The 16,695-nt window shown below is 38.2% G+C and overlaps 1 protein-coding gene across 5 annotated transcripts in view; it reads right to left on the bottom strand.

The window, feature by feature from the left end:
- The window catches only part of EPS8 (epidermal growth factor receptor pathway substrate 8), a 140,169-nt gene that overhangs the window by 17,742 nt on the left and 105,732 nt on the right, over window positions 1-16,695 (bottom strand). For 4 of the 5 annotated variants that reach the window (XM_051618442.1, XM_051618434.1, XM_051618426.1 and 1 more), the window contains 6 exons: window positions 14,713-14,787; window positions 14,176-14,324; window positions 11,691-11,874; window positions 7,094-7,227; window positions 3,340-3,451; window positions 2,272-2,415 (listed from right to left, as the gene is read on the bottom strand). In XM_051618442.1, the coding sequence (XP_051474402.1) occupies window positions 2,272-2,415; window positions 3,340-3,451; window positions 7,094-7,227; window positions 11,691-11,874; window positions 14,176-14,324; window positions 14,713-14,787 (798 nt within the window). The remainder of the gene's footprint in view (window positions 1-2,271; window positions 2,416-3,339; window positions 3,452-7,093; window positions 7,228-11,690; window positions 11,875-14,175; window positions 14,325-14,712; window positions 14,788-16,695) is intronic. The other variant, XM_051618462.1, reaches the window with a different exon arrangement.

Here is a 16,695-nt window from a genome sequence, read left to right as displayed (position 1 = left end):
TCAGTGGAATCCTCAATCTTTCCTAATCATTTAGAAACATCCTTCAGTCAGTTGTGCTTTGAAGGTCATTATTCTGTAAAGAAACATGCTAGCCTTATATATAGCACTTATCTGCAGCATGAAGAGAGCTGGGGCAGTCTTTCAAAAACCAATCATGACTTAGGAGACCAGCAAAAACTGCGTAGTACAAGGCACTGAGCCTGCTCGTGCTCAGGGTGTGCCAAAGGCACTGATAGAACTGCTTCCATTTCCTGCTATACCCACAAATTCTCCTGTTTGACCTTGGGCAAGGCAGTCATCCCTTCAGTGCCTCATTTCTCTCTGAAATAGCAGCCGTGTCTCACAGAGCTGTTACAAAAATCAATAGGGTTATGCAAACAGATGTCTAACAAATCATGTATCTATCGCAGAGAAAGAAACAAATGAGCACGCTCAGGAGTGCTAAAATTAGAATAATCACCATGAAGTTAAGAGCAACCTTACTGACATGTCTTGGTACAGTCTCCCTCTATCCTGTGTAATTCTTTATATTCCTAAATAATGTCACAGTATTTCAAGTCCATGTTTGAATACGATAAAGCTAACAAACAAAACATACTATGGACTGTAGGGAACCAGCTGACAGAAGGCAAAGAAACAAATTTATCTTAAATGTTGTACTCTGACCCTAATTTTCATAGGTCCATGGAGAATGCTTTGTGAAAATGATTATTTTATTATTCCCCATGTCCTGTCATTATTTCAAACAGAAAACTTCAAAATATGAAGTGCATTACAAAGAGTAGTGTATGAACCTCTACTCAAAACTGTATTCAGTCCACTCAGGATTTCCTGGCAAAGTCCAAACACCCAAAACAACATGCACTACCAGAAAAAAAGTCAGATCTTTGAAACAGGATTTGAAAAGTATTCTACATACACACTTCATTTCACACACTGGCAAAAACCATAAGCAATTTGGAGTGAGCTCATGCGTTATTGGCAAATAATTAGGAATAGGGATAACTTAGAAATAGTCTGATTCAAGCCCACCAAGAACAAGATACATCTACCACATTATTGTGCCAGAAATGGTATAGGACCTGTTTCTCCAGAGCTTTTCATATTCATGGCAAAACAGGAAATGCTGCAAAAGCTGCAGCTTTCTCAATAGCCGTGTGCACAGAACCCAGCAGAGCGACACCTTTGACTGGGGCTTTAGATGAAGTCTGCAGCAGAGACAGTCAACAGCAATATTATGGCATTTCTCATTTTTCAGTCATCAGCTTGAGTGTGTAGGCACAAGGAAATGAATATTAGATTGAATTAAATGAAATTTAACTTCAAGTTTCAGCAGAAGTTTGATTTGCATTTGGACCAAAAAAGTCAGTTTCAGAGGTGAGCCTAGAATTCCTGATTAATCCAACATTGTTTGCCTAACCTTTCAAAATCATTAGATATGAAAGGGGAGAAACAGGTTTTAGAAAATACAGCCTCTTATTTTATGATATTCCGGTCCACTTAAGTGTTTTCCAAAAATACACATTACAGCTTTACCTTTTATGTCTTTACTCAGGACGACAATCGCACTGACATAAGATCATTATTATTTTTTTAATATTTTACCCTCTAATTCTGTTCAACATGTAAAAGCAACAACAAAAAAATCTTAATTCCACACCACAACATGAAAGAAAGAAAACCAAAATTAGGTCAGGATAATAGAGTGCTATTGATGCATAGCCATAGTAATTGAAAAAAAAAAAAAAAAAACAACAACAAACCTGCTTTGTGAATTCAAAAACAATTATACCTATTTTTTATTACTCCAAAATTACACTAATTATATAAATTCAGGACTAAGATAGAGACACACAAAGACAGAGAATAGAAAGAAAAGTTAGCATTCATTCTCCTAGGAGAAACAAAGATGACCCTACCTTAAATAATTCAAACTCCTTCTTTGGCATCAACAGCTATCAATCCACAAAGGATATTTGCAATTAAAATAAATGCATACACATCCATTAGGATCTAAATTACCACATCTAAGCAAATAAGCAGGAAAAAAAAAAAAATCCCTTAAAGGAAAACATGTTGTTTCTCTATCTTAACTTTCATGTTAGACTTATGCAGTACAGAAATCAGCCTCAGTATATACAAGAAATATAAATGTTTTGACATAACAGTAGAACATGCAAATATTTTAGCCTTGCTGTGAATTTCTTCCTCCTCCACATGCAGACATGCACACTTGAAAAGAAAGCTTTGCTCCCAAGGAGCAGACAGTACCTGGATGGTGCGAGTGTATGCAGGCTCTGACCATCCTAGAACGCCTTCTTGATTCCTCAGAGGATCCAAAATGTTGTTTGGCACAAAGCCTGTGCTGCCACTTTTATTCTGAACCTTCCACCACTGCTTTCTGTCATCCAGAATCTGAAATAATTTGGTAAATTAATTACATACTCTTTCTGATTTTCCTCCTGCCAGTACTTAGGCTGTGCATCATTTCAAAACTTAATCATAAGTTTGCCAGGTTCTGCAACTGCCAACAGATCTTACACACATGTCCCTAAAAATCCCTGTAGGCTTCCTTGATTATCCTCATTATTAATTCTACCTGGTACTACTACACTTTTCAAAACATGGCTCTCAAGAAAAGATGTGGAAGAAAAGTGTAAAATGAACCTCGAAAACCAAATACTTGTGCAGAAAGGCTGGCATCTCTACAGCCTTTACGCTGTTGCTAAAAGGAATAACTAACTACTAATAACCCAAGGAAAAGTGCATTGCCATAGGAAAACACAAATTTGGAGAGGGAGCACTTCCAATTAAACAGGGACCTGGAGTTGGATGGCCAAGAAAGTCTAAATTCTGACTACCTGTTGTGCAATGTCATACACAACTTCTGTCCTTGTTGCTCCCTTCCTTCCAAATGTGTCCAGCTTTCAGGGTACCAACTCTTCCATGAAAGGACAGTCTTTCACTATGCCCTGTGCATACACATATAGTGTTTGCCAGAGCCAGTTATTTAAATACTAGTGAATTAATTTTTAAAAAGCAACACCAGAGCAGACAGAACAAACACACAAATATATTCCTCTACAGCATCAATTCATAAGTCAATGCAGAATCTCTGTTTATCTGGTCTATGATGCAAAACTAATTAATTAAACTATGCAGAATCTCTGTTTATTTGGTCTATGATGCAAAACAAATGAATTAAACTTTTCATACTACGGGAGAGAAATCAAACACATTGAAGTAATCATTAAGAACAGCCACGCTGCCCACTTCAAAGGCACCCTTAGTTTTGAGCAGTACCAGAAACTGAAGTCTTCTCTTTGCAAAACAAATTACCTCCACAATCTCTTCTTTCATGACAGAAAGCTCACTGTTGTTTCTTGCCATAAATTCATACTTGCATTTGGCATATTTCTTGGCCTGTGCTTTATTGTGTGCTTCATAGTTTCTGTGAAGCAAAGATCACAGTTGTTCAGTGAGACATTCAAGCAAATAGAAACATGGCAAAATGGCCTCTCTTCCAACAACCTGCAAGACATTAAACAAAAAAACCCACCCCACCCTAACATGGTGCTGCTGTAGATCTCTCTATTCATAACACACTGATTTAAGTGCCAAAAAACCCACCAAAAAAACAAAAGATAGTGGCAGTTGAGCTACATAGGTCTGAGGAACTAGTAATCTTTATCGGCTCACTGCTTTCATGTGTGATAACAACTTAGATTAGCAGGTGCCATTGTTTTAAAATAAACATGTATACTATATTCAGCCTTTCGTCCTGCAGTAGGTTAAACAATTATTTGCCATGTAAACAAATAACTACACTTAGTATAAAGTTGATACCTTGTGCTTTGTATAAACTTGTTTTTCTAACATTCATCATATATTGTTGCAAATATGTAATAGATTAATACATTTTTGCCATTAAAACCAATTGAATTAAGCTATTAAAAATGCTCACCTACTGTAGGATCAGACCATAAGATACCAACAGCTCTAACAACCTCGAGTTACAGTATCAATAAAAATGAAAAATAACTTCCTGGAAGTTACAAACAGGGCTTATTGTAGAACAAGGCATACCACAGTTTAACTCTTCTGTTTCCATGAGAAAAGTCCTGCTCAGAATGCCTTTGGGTAAGAAGCTACTAGTTTCTTTGATGTAGTACCTCTTCAAGGTGAGAATTCCCCAATCCCCTCAAAACAAGTCCAAAAGAAACAGTAACTTTATTCACTTCCTGCAAATTATGCCCAACAACCCAAATCCATACCAGGTTGTAAAGTTTAAAAAAAACCCACATCCAAATAGATAATAAAAACATGAAGCAATCAATGGATTGAAATGTGCATAGAACATCACATATTACAGGGATACAAATGCAGATGGTGGTCAGTGTTGATGCTGTGTAACCGTGGATCCCAGGTGTGCCTGAACAATCCAGCAGTTACCTAGCTACTGCATGGCTGTGGAGAACTGTCTCACTTGACTTGAAGAGCGGAACAAAGGAAGAGTCTTATTTAGATGGAAAGATTATTTGAAAGAAAGGGAAAACACTAAAAATGTTTAAGAAGAAAAACATGAGATGAACCTCAGGCTGCAGAATACTTGTTATGAGGCTGAAAGATGAGTGAAAAAATCCCATGTTTTTCCACCATCCACTCAAAATTCATATAATTTTCAGCTCTTTTCTTACTATTTCAGGGATAAGACTAACATACTGCTGAAGGTACTTTTACTTCTAGGCTGCCTTTCCAGACTCATCTCACTGTGTCTTCCAACCTTGTCCACACCTAACTATCCTGATTCCCTTCAAAAAACATAATTCAAGAAGAATTTTTAAAAGTGCTTGCATTTCAGTCCTACTCCACTATGTTGCAATACACAGCAATGTCCCCAGAACACAGGCTGGGCAGTGGCTGAACATTTCTGAAGAGACCACAATTCTTCAAGCCAGCTCAATGATCCAAACAGTTTACTCAGGACACAAATACTCTCAACGCTTCCCTCCATCCATTCTCCACTGTGTTGCTGAATGGATATACTGCAACCTCTGCTCTCCTGTGCATGCTGCATGGGAGCCTAGTGGGTTACACAGACTTAAGGGGTGCTTTTCTTCAAATGACAGCACAAAACCATACTACACACCATACCACTCTGAAACATCATAGAACTTGCTGAAAAACTATTCAGTGCTCTTTCACCATGAGAGAGAGTCACTGATTTACCTAATAACACACGGAAAGTTTACATCACCCAAGGAAAGCACACCTTACTGGAGGTCCTAGCATGCTGGAAAAAGGCTCACTGAAGTTCCCTGTGATCAAAATTTTCCTGGACAACATGTAACCTACCTGTTCCTCAGAAGACAGTGGGTGTCTGTAGTCACTGCCTTTGGACCAGCCATTAGGAATACCAGCTTTCAACAAGGACCAGCAAACAATGGCTAAAGGGTCAGCCTGAATTCCTCACTCCCTCCCCCAAACGCACTCCCCCATCTGTTTCTTCACAGATGCTTTAAAATTTATCTTTAAATGGAAATTACTTGGGATAATAAATATTACTAGCTTTCCCTAATAATGAGCTCCTACCAGGCATTTATTATATGTCTCAGGAGCCATTTAACAAATCCAAGTTTACTGTGTTGAACAGACTGGGAGATACGGGCACAGCGTTGACGTCTGCATCAGTACCAGCCATCTAGACTCCCTCCTGCCGTCTATGGTGAGGAAAGGGCACCAACTATGGCATGTCTCATTTCATATCTTTCAAAAGACTAATTTCACCCTATGTGAACTGCTTCTTAGAAACACCCATTTCTCTTTACCCTCCACAAAGAAAGCTTGAATGACTCTTTCAGTTGCAGCCAGATACACTGATATCATCAATAGTTCAATGCAATAAGCCCCATTCTCTAAACCTGAAATGGAGGCAGCAACATTTGCATGGAATATTCTTTCTCTGAAAGGACAAAACAGGTCTTATTACACTCCAGATAAAAAGGAATTTAAAGAACAGATCATCTAGATTTCAAGCTGAGAAAAGAATCCAAAAAGTAACCGAGTTTGAGAAAAAGAGTAGAGATGGCTACTACTGCTGTTGTTGTTATGAAGACTAAATCCAAAGTTCAGGAAAATATTCAAATCTTCACCCAAAACACCACATATTCCATGTTTGCATGCAGATTAACAGGAAGTTTTAGCACATGGCTCAGAACTAGGAGTTATGTGAAGGTTTTCATTAAAGGAGTTATATTAATGTTGTCTTAACCAGCGATCTGAACTCAAATCCTTAACTTAAACATCTTCTGTGGCACATAAGCTAAAATATACTTAATATAGTGTACATGAACTATGGTTTAGCATGGGGGTGCAATTCCAACATTGCTTTACTGATTTACTTTCACAGTTTGTATTAGTATAAATTCTCCACAGACTCCGAGGATCACTGCATTTGATCTTATCAACTATTCAGATTTAGGCTAAAATGAAGAGGATGAAAGAGGATGTGCAAAAAGACACTGGTTGCTATACAAACACTTCAGAGCATTTTTTGTACTATTTGAAAGAGTATGGAAGAAACAAAGAATTACTCTTCTGACAGTGGATATTTATGCACTAGCCCAGAATACAAAAGCAGGAGACTATGGAGCACTCAGTGAGCAGCTAAACAAATCAAACAATCATCCAGAACAAGGACAGATGAATCTCAGAGCAGATTTTTCATTCTTTGTAGTTCTAGAAAGAGTAAAGAGTATGTTTAAAAACATGGAACAACACAGAAATAAAATTTGAACCCAAACAGGAGGATTCTGTGTTCTCAGTGGGGTTGGAATTCTACTATACCTTATTTTACAAAAGTGTAGTTTTAACAGCATACATTAACTGGGCAGTTTCATAAAAATTATACTAAAAGAGTCTTTGTGATCTGCCTTGGAGAAGCCAAAGCAGAATACCCACTGCTAACCAGAATCGCTTCCTCATAGAAATAATGATCAGCTCCAGACACAACCAGAGGTAATTACAGACACCACCACCCCAAAAAGCAACAAGTGGGGACAGTTATCCACAGCACCACGTGGGTCAGCGTTACCTATCTACATGTCGGCTAACAGTTTGCTTAAAGGCAGCAACAGCTGCCCCCTGGTCCAGCAGAGGCCCTCTTTTGTACACTGTGTTACTGAATGCATACCCATCTGAGGGAGGGTAGTCGGGAACACCAGGAGGCTGGAAGACAAAAGAGAAACAAAGCCACAAAGTGGATTAGTGTCATCAGCAGCACCTCCTACCTCACTTAATCCAGCACCCCTAAGGTTCCTGTCACACATCCACAGGTGCCTGTGCTTCTGCTATGAAAAGTTAATAACTTCTGCATTTCAAATACATAAATTGGGAGATCAAAAGGACACGAATAAAAGAATTTCTATCCTAAGTCATCCCGCTGCATTAATATTGCAGTGGATATTCTTTAGAAAAACAGCTCTCTTGGGGCAAGGTTGGTGCCATCTCTCAGATGTCACTACAGCAACAAAACTTATAAATAATGGCTGAATGGCTTTACAATAAACTGCACCAAGAAACTGCTTTCAGCTTTTGTTCTAGGTGTAAACTTAAAGCCAGAAACCTCTAGCTAGCTAACAGTAAGTCTACATAAGAAATAAAACCTCTGAAGTAAAATTCTCACTCTATTGCAGTATTACAATATCAAATGGCTCATTTATGTCACCCTTTCACTGCACATGACTGAAGTAAAAAAAGAAATGCAAATATAAAGGTGACAGTCTAACTCAGGATTTTAATTCAGGAAAACAATCAAAATGTATCACAAGCACATATATAAGAATATTCAAGACTTTGGAAAACTCTTTTTAAACAGCAACTCTTTAAAAAATCCACCTTAAATCCAGCAATGATACTCAGCTTTGAGTAAAAATTATTTTACCAACAATTCCCAAAACAAAAACAAGATAAGCAGTTCACTTCTGGAGATTATGATATTGAAGTTGTTCATTCTAGATCTTTTCCTTATAACTGTCATCCAGTTGCACAAGTTAGAACAGTTGAGATTCATCAGAAGTTGCCAAATCTTGAACCTGATTTTGCAGTTGGTTTGTTTTTTTTTCCCCTCAGCCTGTGTAGCTACTGAACAGCTACCCAATTCATTTCTGCCTCCAAGTATCTGATCTGGCATCCAGAGACACTTGCCTGTGGGGCTAAGAGTTTATGAAATTAAAACTGCAAGTTAAACCCTATACACATAGAATATTGTTTAAAACTATATTATTAAGACATGTTTGAAAAAAACTCAAGTATCACCTAGCTTATACCTTACACCAAAAACCACCCAGAAAGCAGGAACTTCAAATACAAATTATTTACATCGCCTTAGCCTCACTGGACTGTCTATCACCAGTTCACTTCAGTAATGCATGAAGCTGTGTGTGTGGCTACATCTTAAGATTGAGGGTGGGGGCGGAGGGGGAAGCAAAAAAAAACACAACAAAAAAGCAAGTTTCTCATGAGCAGGAGCTTCCCATGCACTTTGCCATAAGAAAGAACAGTCCCTTCCACGCAGGCAGAGCAGCTGCACACACCCCCTTCTCCACTCCCAGCACAGCACAGCTCTTGACATGCAAACTCCGTCCTCAGGAGAGCAATGTCACACCGACAGCAGTGTCACATTGAGACACAAGGCCAATTAGTGGCAAGAGACAAACACTTCAATTCTCATCTTATTATTCCAGCACGTTTTGCACAAGCTGCTACGGGCAGACTTGGAAAAGTATAATTATTCAGGCATCACTCACTGCAGGGCAGTCCTTTTGCTGCAGCCATATAGCATTTTTGCACTCCTGCAGCTTTTTCCAGCTGAGCACCTCCAGCATTTCACAGCTATTAGGCAGCTCAGTGCTCTTCCCCCTGGAGATGTGCTGAGGAGGCACTGGTGCAGGCAGCCAAGGTACCGAGGTTAAACGACTTGCTCAAGACCATGCAGGAATCGGCAACAGTCATGAAACCAAGGCCTGACATCCCAGGTGCCAGGCACATAAACACCTTCAATGAACTGGGACTTGTTTTACTTTTCTTGGTCTTTTGATGGCTGGAATGAAGAGACTAAGCTGGCACAAACAGCTACCAAACCAACCAATGTTACTGACACCAAAAAGAGTGACATTTGCTCCTTGAAACACAAGCAACCTAAATCCCTCAATATATTTCCCCCCCAAAATAAAGTGTTTTAACTTATTATATATAGTGTAACAAATTAAATTCTTACAATTATCAGAATAGAAAAAATAATGTTCTTCTGTTTTCAATATTATTTTTCTTGTTTAGGTTTTGTTTGCCTGGGGTTTTTATTTGTTTTGTTGTTTTGTGTTTTTTTTTTAATTTAGAAGGAACATAGTGTTAAAAACCACCCAACAAACAAACTGCATGTAAATGCAGAGCAGCAGGGAAACAATGAGACAATGTTTGATGAAACTTTTTTGGGAGACGAGGCAAGGGAGTGACAGCAATGACAACAGCTACATTTCACATTATTGTGCACATTAACTTTACTAAAAAAGCTTTTTTTTTCCTCAAAATTAATCACTTGAAATAAATTAGGTTTTGGTACACTTATTCTTGTGTATCTTGTTAGCCGTAAAGCCAAACGGTGTCTTAAGTAATCAAACATGTACCATGTTCTCCTTCATACCTTGGCAGATGTTTTACCCAATTTGTCTCCTATAACTGAGGAGATTTTGTTGTTGTTGTTGTTTGTTTGTACTACTGGAGATTTTCATGAAGACAAAGTTTTCTTGTGACAAGCTTCTCATAGGCAGCTTTGATCAAAGTTTTCTGGGGAACCTTTGCTGTCTCCAATCAGAGAATTGCTCTGCAAGACAGCACTGTCTCACAACAGCCAATAATCCTTCCCTTGAATCTTCTTTCATGTGTGCGTTTTTTTCCCAAGTGATGAAAAACTATATTATTCCTCTTATAAAAGTAACATAAAACCCAGTATTATTTTGTTAAAATGTACTTGAGGAAGATAGGAAAGTCTGTGGACTGAACCTAGAAAATTCTTTGGTGCACTTCCATATCACAGCTGCTTAATAGGGGATCTGGGACCAGCTAACACTTGATTGAAACTAAATCTATAAGAGAAAAATAAATTTTAATTTTAAATTGAAGTTTATGTGCTCCCAAGAGAAAAAGCTTCTGAAAGCTTCCCAGAAAGCCAGTTGTGTCTTGGGCTGCATCAAAAGAAGTGTGGGATGTCAAGAGATGTGATTCTCCCTCTCTACTCCACTCTTGTGAGACCCACTCCTGCAGTACTCTGTCCAGTTCTGGAGGCCCCAGTGTAAGGACACGGAACTGTTGGAGCAAGGCTAAAGAAGGGCCATGAAGATGATCAGAGGGCTGGAGCACCTCTCGTATGAAGACAGGCTGACAGAGCTGGGGTTGTTCAGCCTGGAGAAGAGAAGGCTCTGGGGAGACCTTATAGCAGCCTTCCAGTACCAGAAGGGATGACAGGAAAGTGGGGAGGGGCTTTTTACAAGGACATGCAGTGATAGGACAAAGGGAAACAGTTTCAAACTGGAAGAGGGGAGATTTAGATTAGACATGAGGAGGAAATCCTTCACTATGAGGGTAGTGAGACACATGAACAGGTTGCCCAGAGAAGCTGTAGAAGCCCCATCCCTGGAAGTGTTCAAGGGCAGCTTGGATGGGGCTTCGAGCAACCTGGTCTAATGCCCATTCAGGGGGGTTGGAACTAGATGATTTTTAAGGTCCCTTCCAACTCAAACCATTCTGATTCTATGAAAACAAAAAGGTTTCTATGTTTAAACAGGCAATAGCTTTTTTTTCCCCTGAATTAAGAAGCAGCAAAATACACTTTTTTTTTCTTAAAATTTTCACATAAACCAAAGTACATTTTCTGGGCAACTCTACTGAAGAAGAGTAGGGGGTAGTATCTTTATAGTCAGACCCCTTGTTTCTCAGGGAATTTAGTCAGAAATAGCACTCCAGTTTCTCTGAAAGCTTTAGGTGATGGTGCACGTTTCGATTCTCTAAGTAGAATAATCTGGTTTGTGCTTGGGAGAAAAGTATGGTAAAATGTTTCTGTCTTGTAATTCTTCTAATTGGCAGTTGTTTTCAGAAGTAGGTCTAAATTACCTGACATGGCATGACTCTAAATACTTTCTTGCAATACAGTGAACATGTCAATAAATTAATTAAAGGAATGCTAAATTCCACATTTGTGAAGAAGCAGCTTAAATCCAAAATTCCTTAAAAAGTGGTGTGTTTTTTTTTCTTTCCATTTGTGTGTCTGTGCATGGAAACACATTCGAGAACACTTTGGTTCAAATTCTACTTGAAGTATATATGATCAAAATCACTGGAATCTGAAAGCACAGGGCAAGAATCGAACTTGTAGAGGCTTGGACTGTCCTCCCAGCTGAGGTGGGAAAGTTCACCAAGTTCAAGGAGAGTAGCAGGCAAAAGCCTTGTTTTTCCTAATCATACTTCTGGTGGCTGAACCTGCCTTTAGTTTTGTATAACTTGAAGTATCACGAGCTTGCACTGATGTCGCAGAAGTCAGAGCACAGTTACCCCAATAATGTCACATAATATTTTTTTGGGGAAGTGGTTGGTATTCCCTTCAGCTAATTTACAAAATGCTGTAGCAGGTAACCTACCTCAGTTGATAGTCTTTTCATTTCTTGCTTCCGCTGTTGCTCTGCAACGTTTGCCACAGACTCAGCCAAATTATTGAGTTCTTGCTCCTTTGGAGCACCCATGAAGTTCAGCAAAGGAGGCTCCCAACCATTTCGGAAACGGGGGACATATGGTGGAATAAAATGGTCTTTGGGCCAGTCCGCTCTGCATGAAAAGTAAATTGGAGATCTCTATCAAGGGCCGTACAAAGATTGGTTTAGCAAGCTTCCTAAAAAATGGAAATACTTTGGAATTTTTATTAGTATAGAGGAGAGACTGGGATTACGATACAGGCAGAATTGTCCTAAAAAACAGAAAATCAGCAGAAAAAAAATTATAGACAGCTATGCTCCCTGCTGTGCCCTGCAGAAAGAAACTGCCTCCTGCCATAAGGACTTGACAGTGGAAAAAAACCCAACAAAACAAACAACAAATTTCTGTCCTGTGGTAAAGAATGAGTAATAGAAGAAACAATCACAAACAAATTTGGGGTTTGTTTTAGTTGTTAGATGGGGAAAGATATTGCAATGTTCTGTTTGTGTTAATACACCAGACAAAAGACTTGAAGGAAATAGCCTGCTTTATAAGTAAGTCTGAAAGCACGTATGAAGCATTGAAGCTTAGGAGGCCTATGTAGGCCTAAAAGAATAAGTTCAACAACAGTTTTTACTGACAGAAACAACAACTCTACGTGCTCTAAGACACAGAAATTATTGCTGATTTATAGTCCGGATTGATCTTTTCAAAATATTTCATTACTTTTTCAGAGCTCCATTACCATTCTTTATTGTAATACTAAATATTAATGCTTTCACACTCTGCCTTTGCCCTGTACATAACACACTATCTTGCATACTACTGTATCTTCACAGTGGATAAAAACATGGAAATGTACACTACAGTCTTTTAACAGTCTTGTAGTTGACACTGCTCAAAATTAAGACACAAATGCTGCCAGTCACACAAGCTGCAGTCAGCAATTACTAGCCTATTAGCAGGCCTGAGCTAGGTCAGTAACCCTCGAGTTTCATCATTCACCTCTCCTGCTACAACACACCACAGTGTATCTCTGGATGGCGAGATCAATCAGACCATCATTTCTAATTCTGCACAGGTCACCCACTATATGCTAAGTGCTTTGTTCTTCACTGCCCGACATGAGATAATTATATTGCCATTAAACTTTTTTCAGGATAGACTAAATGAATGATGATGGTAGTTCCCAAGACAAGGAGCCCAATATTTTACCCAGTGATCCATTTTCTGTGCAGGGGTTCCAATGTTATGCAGCAATTTCCACTGCCAGTCCCACCACAAGCTGCTGTGAAGCCAGCAGAGCCTGAAGCAGGTTGGCAAGTGAGAGGTGCTTTGCTAGGGTAAGGTCTCTGGCAATCACAAGGAGCTGCAATTCCTGTTTCTAGCTCATTTTGTAGCAGCCCAAAGGACAAATTTGGACATTCCTGGTGCAAGAGAAGAGTGAGCTCTAGGAAGGGAAAGACCTATGCATCACTCTCCCTACTCTGAGGATGTTTGTCACTCTGTGCTCTAAGGCTTTCCATGCATCCTTCCTTACCAAAAAGCACTAAACTAATTTTTAATCAAACAGTTAATTAAAAAAAATCCCCTTGGTAGATATTTCTGTTCAAATTTGAAATCTAAGAGCAAAGACTAATAAACACAAAATACATCATGCATTTCCAGCCCAAGTGATAGAGTACTAAACAATCATCAATGTACTTGGCTAACACAGATTATAGATTTAAAATACACTTTGTTAATTTAAGCTTTTCTGTTTAACTAAGAAATTTCCAACCATATACTTAAACAACAATCCAAAAAATAGTTACTTTTAGCTAAGTGTAACCATAATAGTAAATCCATTAAGTGCAATCCATAGGGCATGCACACATAATATGGTTCAGCCAATAAAAACTGTTTAACGATGATAAGCATTTTCTTGATGGCTTTATGGTGCTTTGGAAGAAGTACAGTCATAGTAAAATTTTTAGCTTTTGATAAAAATAGGAAATAAAAATTTGTATCCTGTTCTTCAGTATTTTGTTACTTTTTATTGCAGTTTCTTCAAGTTAATTTTTAATGAAGTCCAGATAACTGGGGTGGAAATCTAATGGTGAAAAATGGTGAACAAAACTGGAAATGCACAAGGCACAGTTTCAAAAACATGACTGCAAGAGGTTATATCTAGACCTTCCTGATAACACGGACAAGGCAAAAAAATTCTGTCTGCACTTTTCTCTCTCCTTGAGACCCCTAAAATCAAACAAGTCCCAAACCCCTCTGAGGCTAAAGTGTTCCTTTCCAAAAACTTCAAAGAATAGTTCTAAAGAATCCAAAGCCATACAAATTAATATCGAATTGATTGAGGGGTGGATAACCTGATTAAGATCATATCAATAAAACTGAGTTTAGAGATCATCTCTAAAATGTGCAAAGGATTTTTCTCACCTGGCTTTGGTCCATGTATCACCCAATGACATCCATAACTGTCCTTCCTCACTGGTGACAGTATATCGCAGGAAGTCTATGGTATCTTTTGTTAAGAGGGGGCTGAGTACTGTACTAGCAAGCTCTGGACCTCCTGTCGTCTGTACCACCTGAATCCAAGTATTAAAATAATACAAAAACATACACATTGTCATTAAGGAAGTTACTGTGATTATAACTTACCTACAGTTCTGCTAGGAAATATCTATTACTTACAAAAAAAACAAACCCCAAAGAACTCTGAGAGGCTAACACACAAACCTAAATATTATTTAATATTAATATTATTATTTAAATATATTTGATAGATGGGAATATACATAGAAAAAAATGTCAATTACTTTCTAGAGAGAACCTCATACTGAGATACACACTTTTCTCCTTAATTATTGTCCAAAGACACAGCATTTTAATCTTCTTATCCTTATGGAAATGTTACAGAGCATATAGATACAAGAGCTCTGAAGGAAAACACTGAGAAAAATTAGAAAACCTTACCATATGTAGTGGGGTGAAGAGAAAATGAACCAGTTCAGCTGCATTAGGATTCTGGATATGGAACTTTAATTTGGCCTGAAGGAATGGGAAAATTTTACATTTTTTAAAAAGGTTAACTTTTATGACAATAAATACTTAACGTAAGAATGACCATCCCTGGTCAGGCCACAGGTCCACCTAAGCCCAGTGTTTTGACTGCAACTTCTACTAAATGCAAGCACTCATTCATCTAATTGCTTTTGAATCCATGTTTATCTTTAGTATCTATTGTGCAAAACAAGAAGTATCATAACTGAACTATATGCTTTGTAAAGAAGCATCTCCTTTGGAAATTTGCCACCTTCTAGTTTCGTAAGTATTCTATGGTTCTTTTCCAAATGAAAACTAAGCAATTCTTCTCTACTTGCTTTTCCTAGTGATCCTCATAATCATTTACAGAATTCATAGAATCATAGAAAGCCAGGTTGGAAGGGACTTCAAGGATCATCTGATTCAACCTTTTTAGGTAATACTATAGCTTATATGAGATGGCTCAGCAACCTGTCAAGCTGAGACTTAAAACTGTCTAACGTGGGGGAATCTACCACTCCCCTTGGGATAATCATTTTATTCTTCTTCTGTTTGGTCTTTTCCAAGCAAAAGTAATACCTTCAAGTATTTTTGTCTTCCCTGTACCTTCTTCAATTTCACTACACTGAGAAGAAAATAAGGCCAGGGAACATATCAGCATATTAGTGCTCTTCATTTTTTCCCTAATGGTTCTTAACATTTGCTTGGTCGATCACCATTGAACATAGATGATATTCTCACACGAATCTGTAGTACATAAACATTTTGTTCTGACTTGGTTTATAGGTGAGATTTTTCCCCACCTGTCCATGTTCTATTATATCTATCAATATTAAATTTCATCTGTCACTTTATTTACTATCATGAGATATTTAATAGAATATTAGAATGGTTTGGATTGGAAGAGACCTTTAAGATCACGTGGTTCCAACTCTTTCTGCATGGGCAGGGACACCTCCCACTAGACCAGGTTGCTCAAAGCTCTATCCAGTCTGGCCTTGCATGTGTGGGACTTCTCTGCTAAATTTACTGCACTTTGAGAACCAGCTTTTTAGTCCCATAATTTGTTTTCTCTTTCACCAAAGAATATAAGAAGCCTCACAGTAGCTCAGTTTCTTTAAAAACTTCAGAGTGTGCAACCTGGTTGGATATATTTTGAAAATCCAAATAAACAAAAATCAAAGAATCGATGAATTTCTAGGCATTATTTTGTTTTGCAAGTGCATGTCTGCTTCTTCCTCAATTTAATATACCTGCCTACAAACTGCATCCCATGTGTAGGTACCTCAGGGGTACCTGATTGTCTTACTCCCTCATATCATTGGAATGGCTTTAAAGATTACAAGCATTACCTTAACCACTTTTGTTCCTCTGGAAGAAAGGAAGTTTGAGAGAGGTTGTACACATTACTGTGTGGTTTGCTGACTTAGTTTTTGGAATAGATGGATGAGTGGTGCCCATTCAAACAGGGCTTCTAGTCATCTGCCTGTAACTTGCCATTTTCATTTGCTGTTCTTTAACCCGTTATCAGTTTTTCAATTTGAAACAGGTAATCTCTTATGCTCTCAATAACAAAAAAGTTTTCATTAATATATTGTCCACTATCAAGCTTTTCCAAGTAAATATATGCATTAAAAAAAACATACTTTCTCTGATACAGCTTCTTGGAGGACTTCTTTTATTTACTGATCACCCATTGGCCCTGCAGGGTCCAGAAGTAAGAAGCATGCGAGAACATGTTTTTCAAAGTTATAGTAGTTTCTATTGCATCTTGCCATCTGTTCTTCACACTGCTTTTGGCTAGCCTCATTCTACTTTTACATCTAACTTTCCAGCATGTGCCTCCAAATGAAGAAAGAAGGAGGATGTGCATTTACTTCTAATAACTTCCTATACATTGTTCTTCAGTCATAA

The sequence above is a fragment of the Apus apus genome, chromosome 1, assembly GCF_020740795.1.
Source record: "Apus apus isolate bApuApu2 chromosome 1, bApuApu2.pri.cur, whole genome shotgun sequence".
Lineage (NCBI taxonomy): Eukaryota > Metazoa > Chordata > Aves > Apodiformes > Apodidae > Apus > Apus apus.
This window is presented reverse-complemented; position numbering and strand designations above follow the sequence as displayed.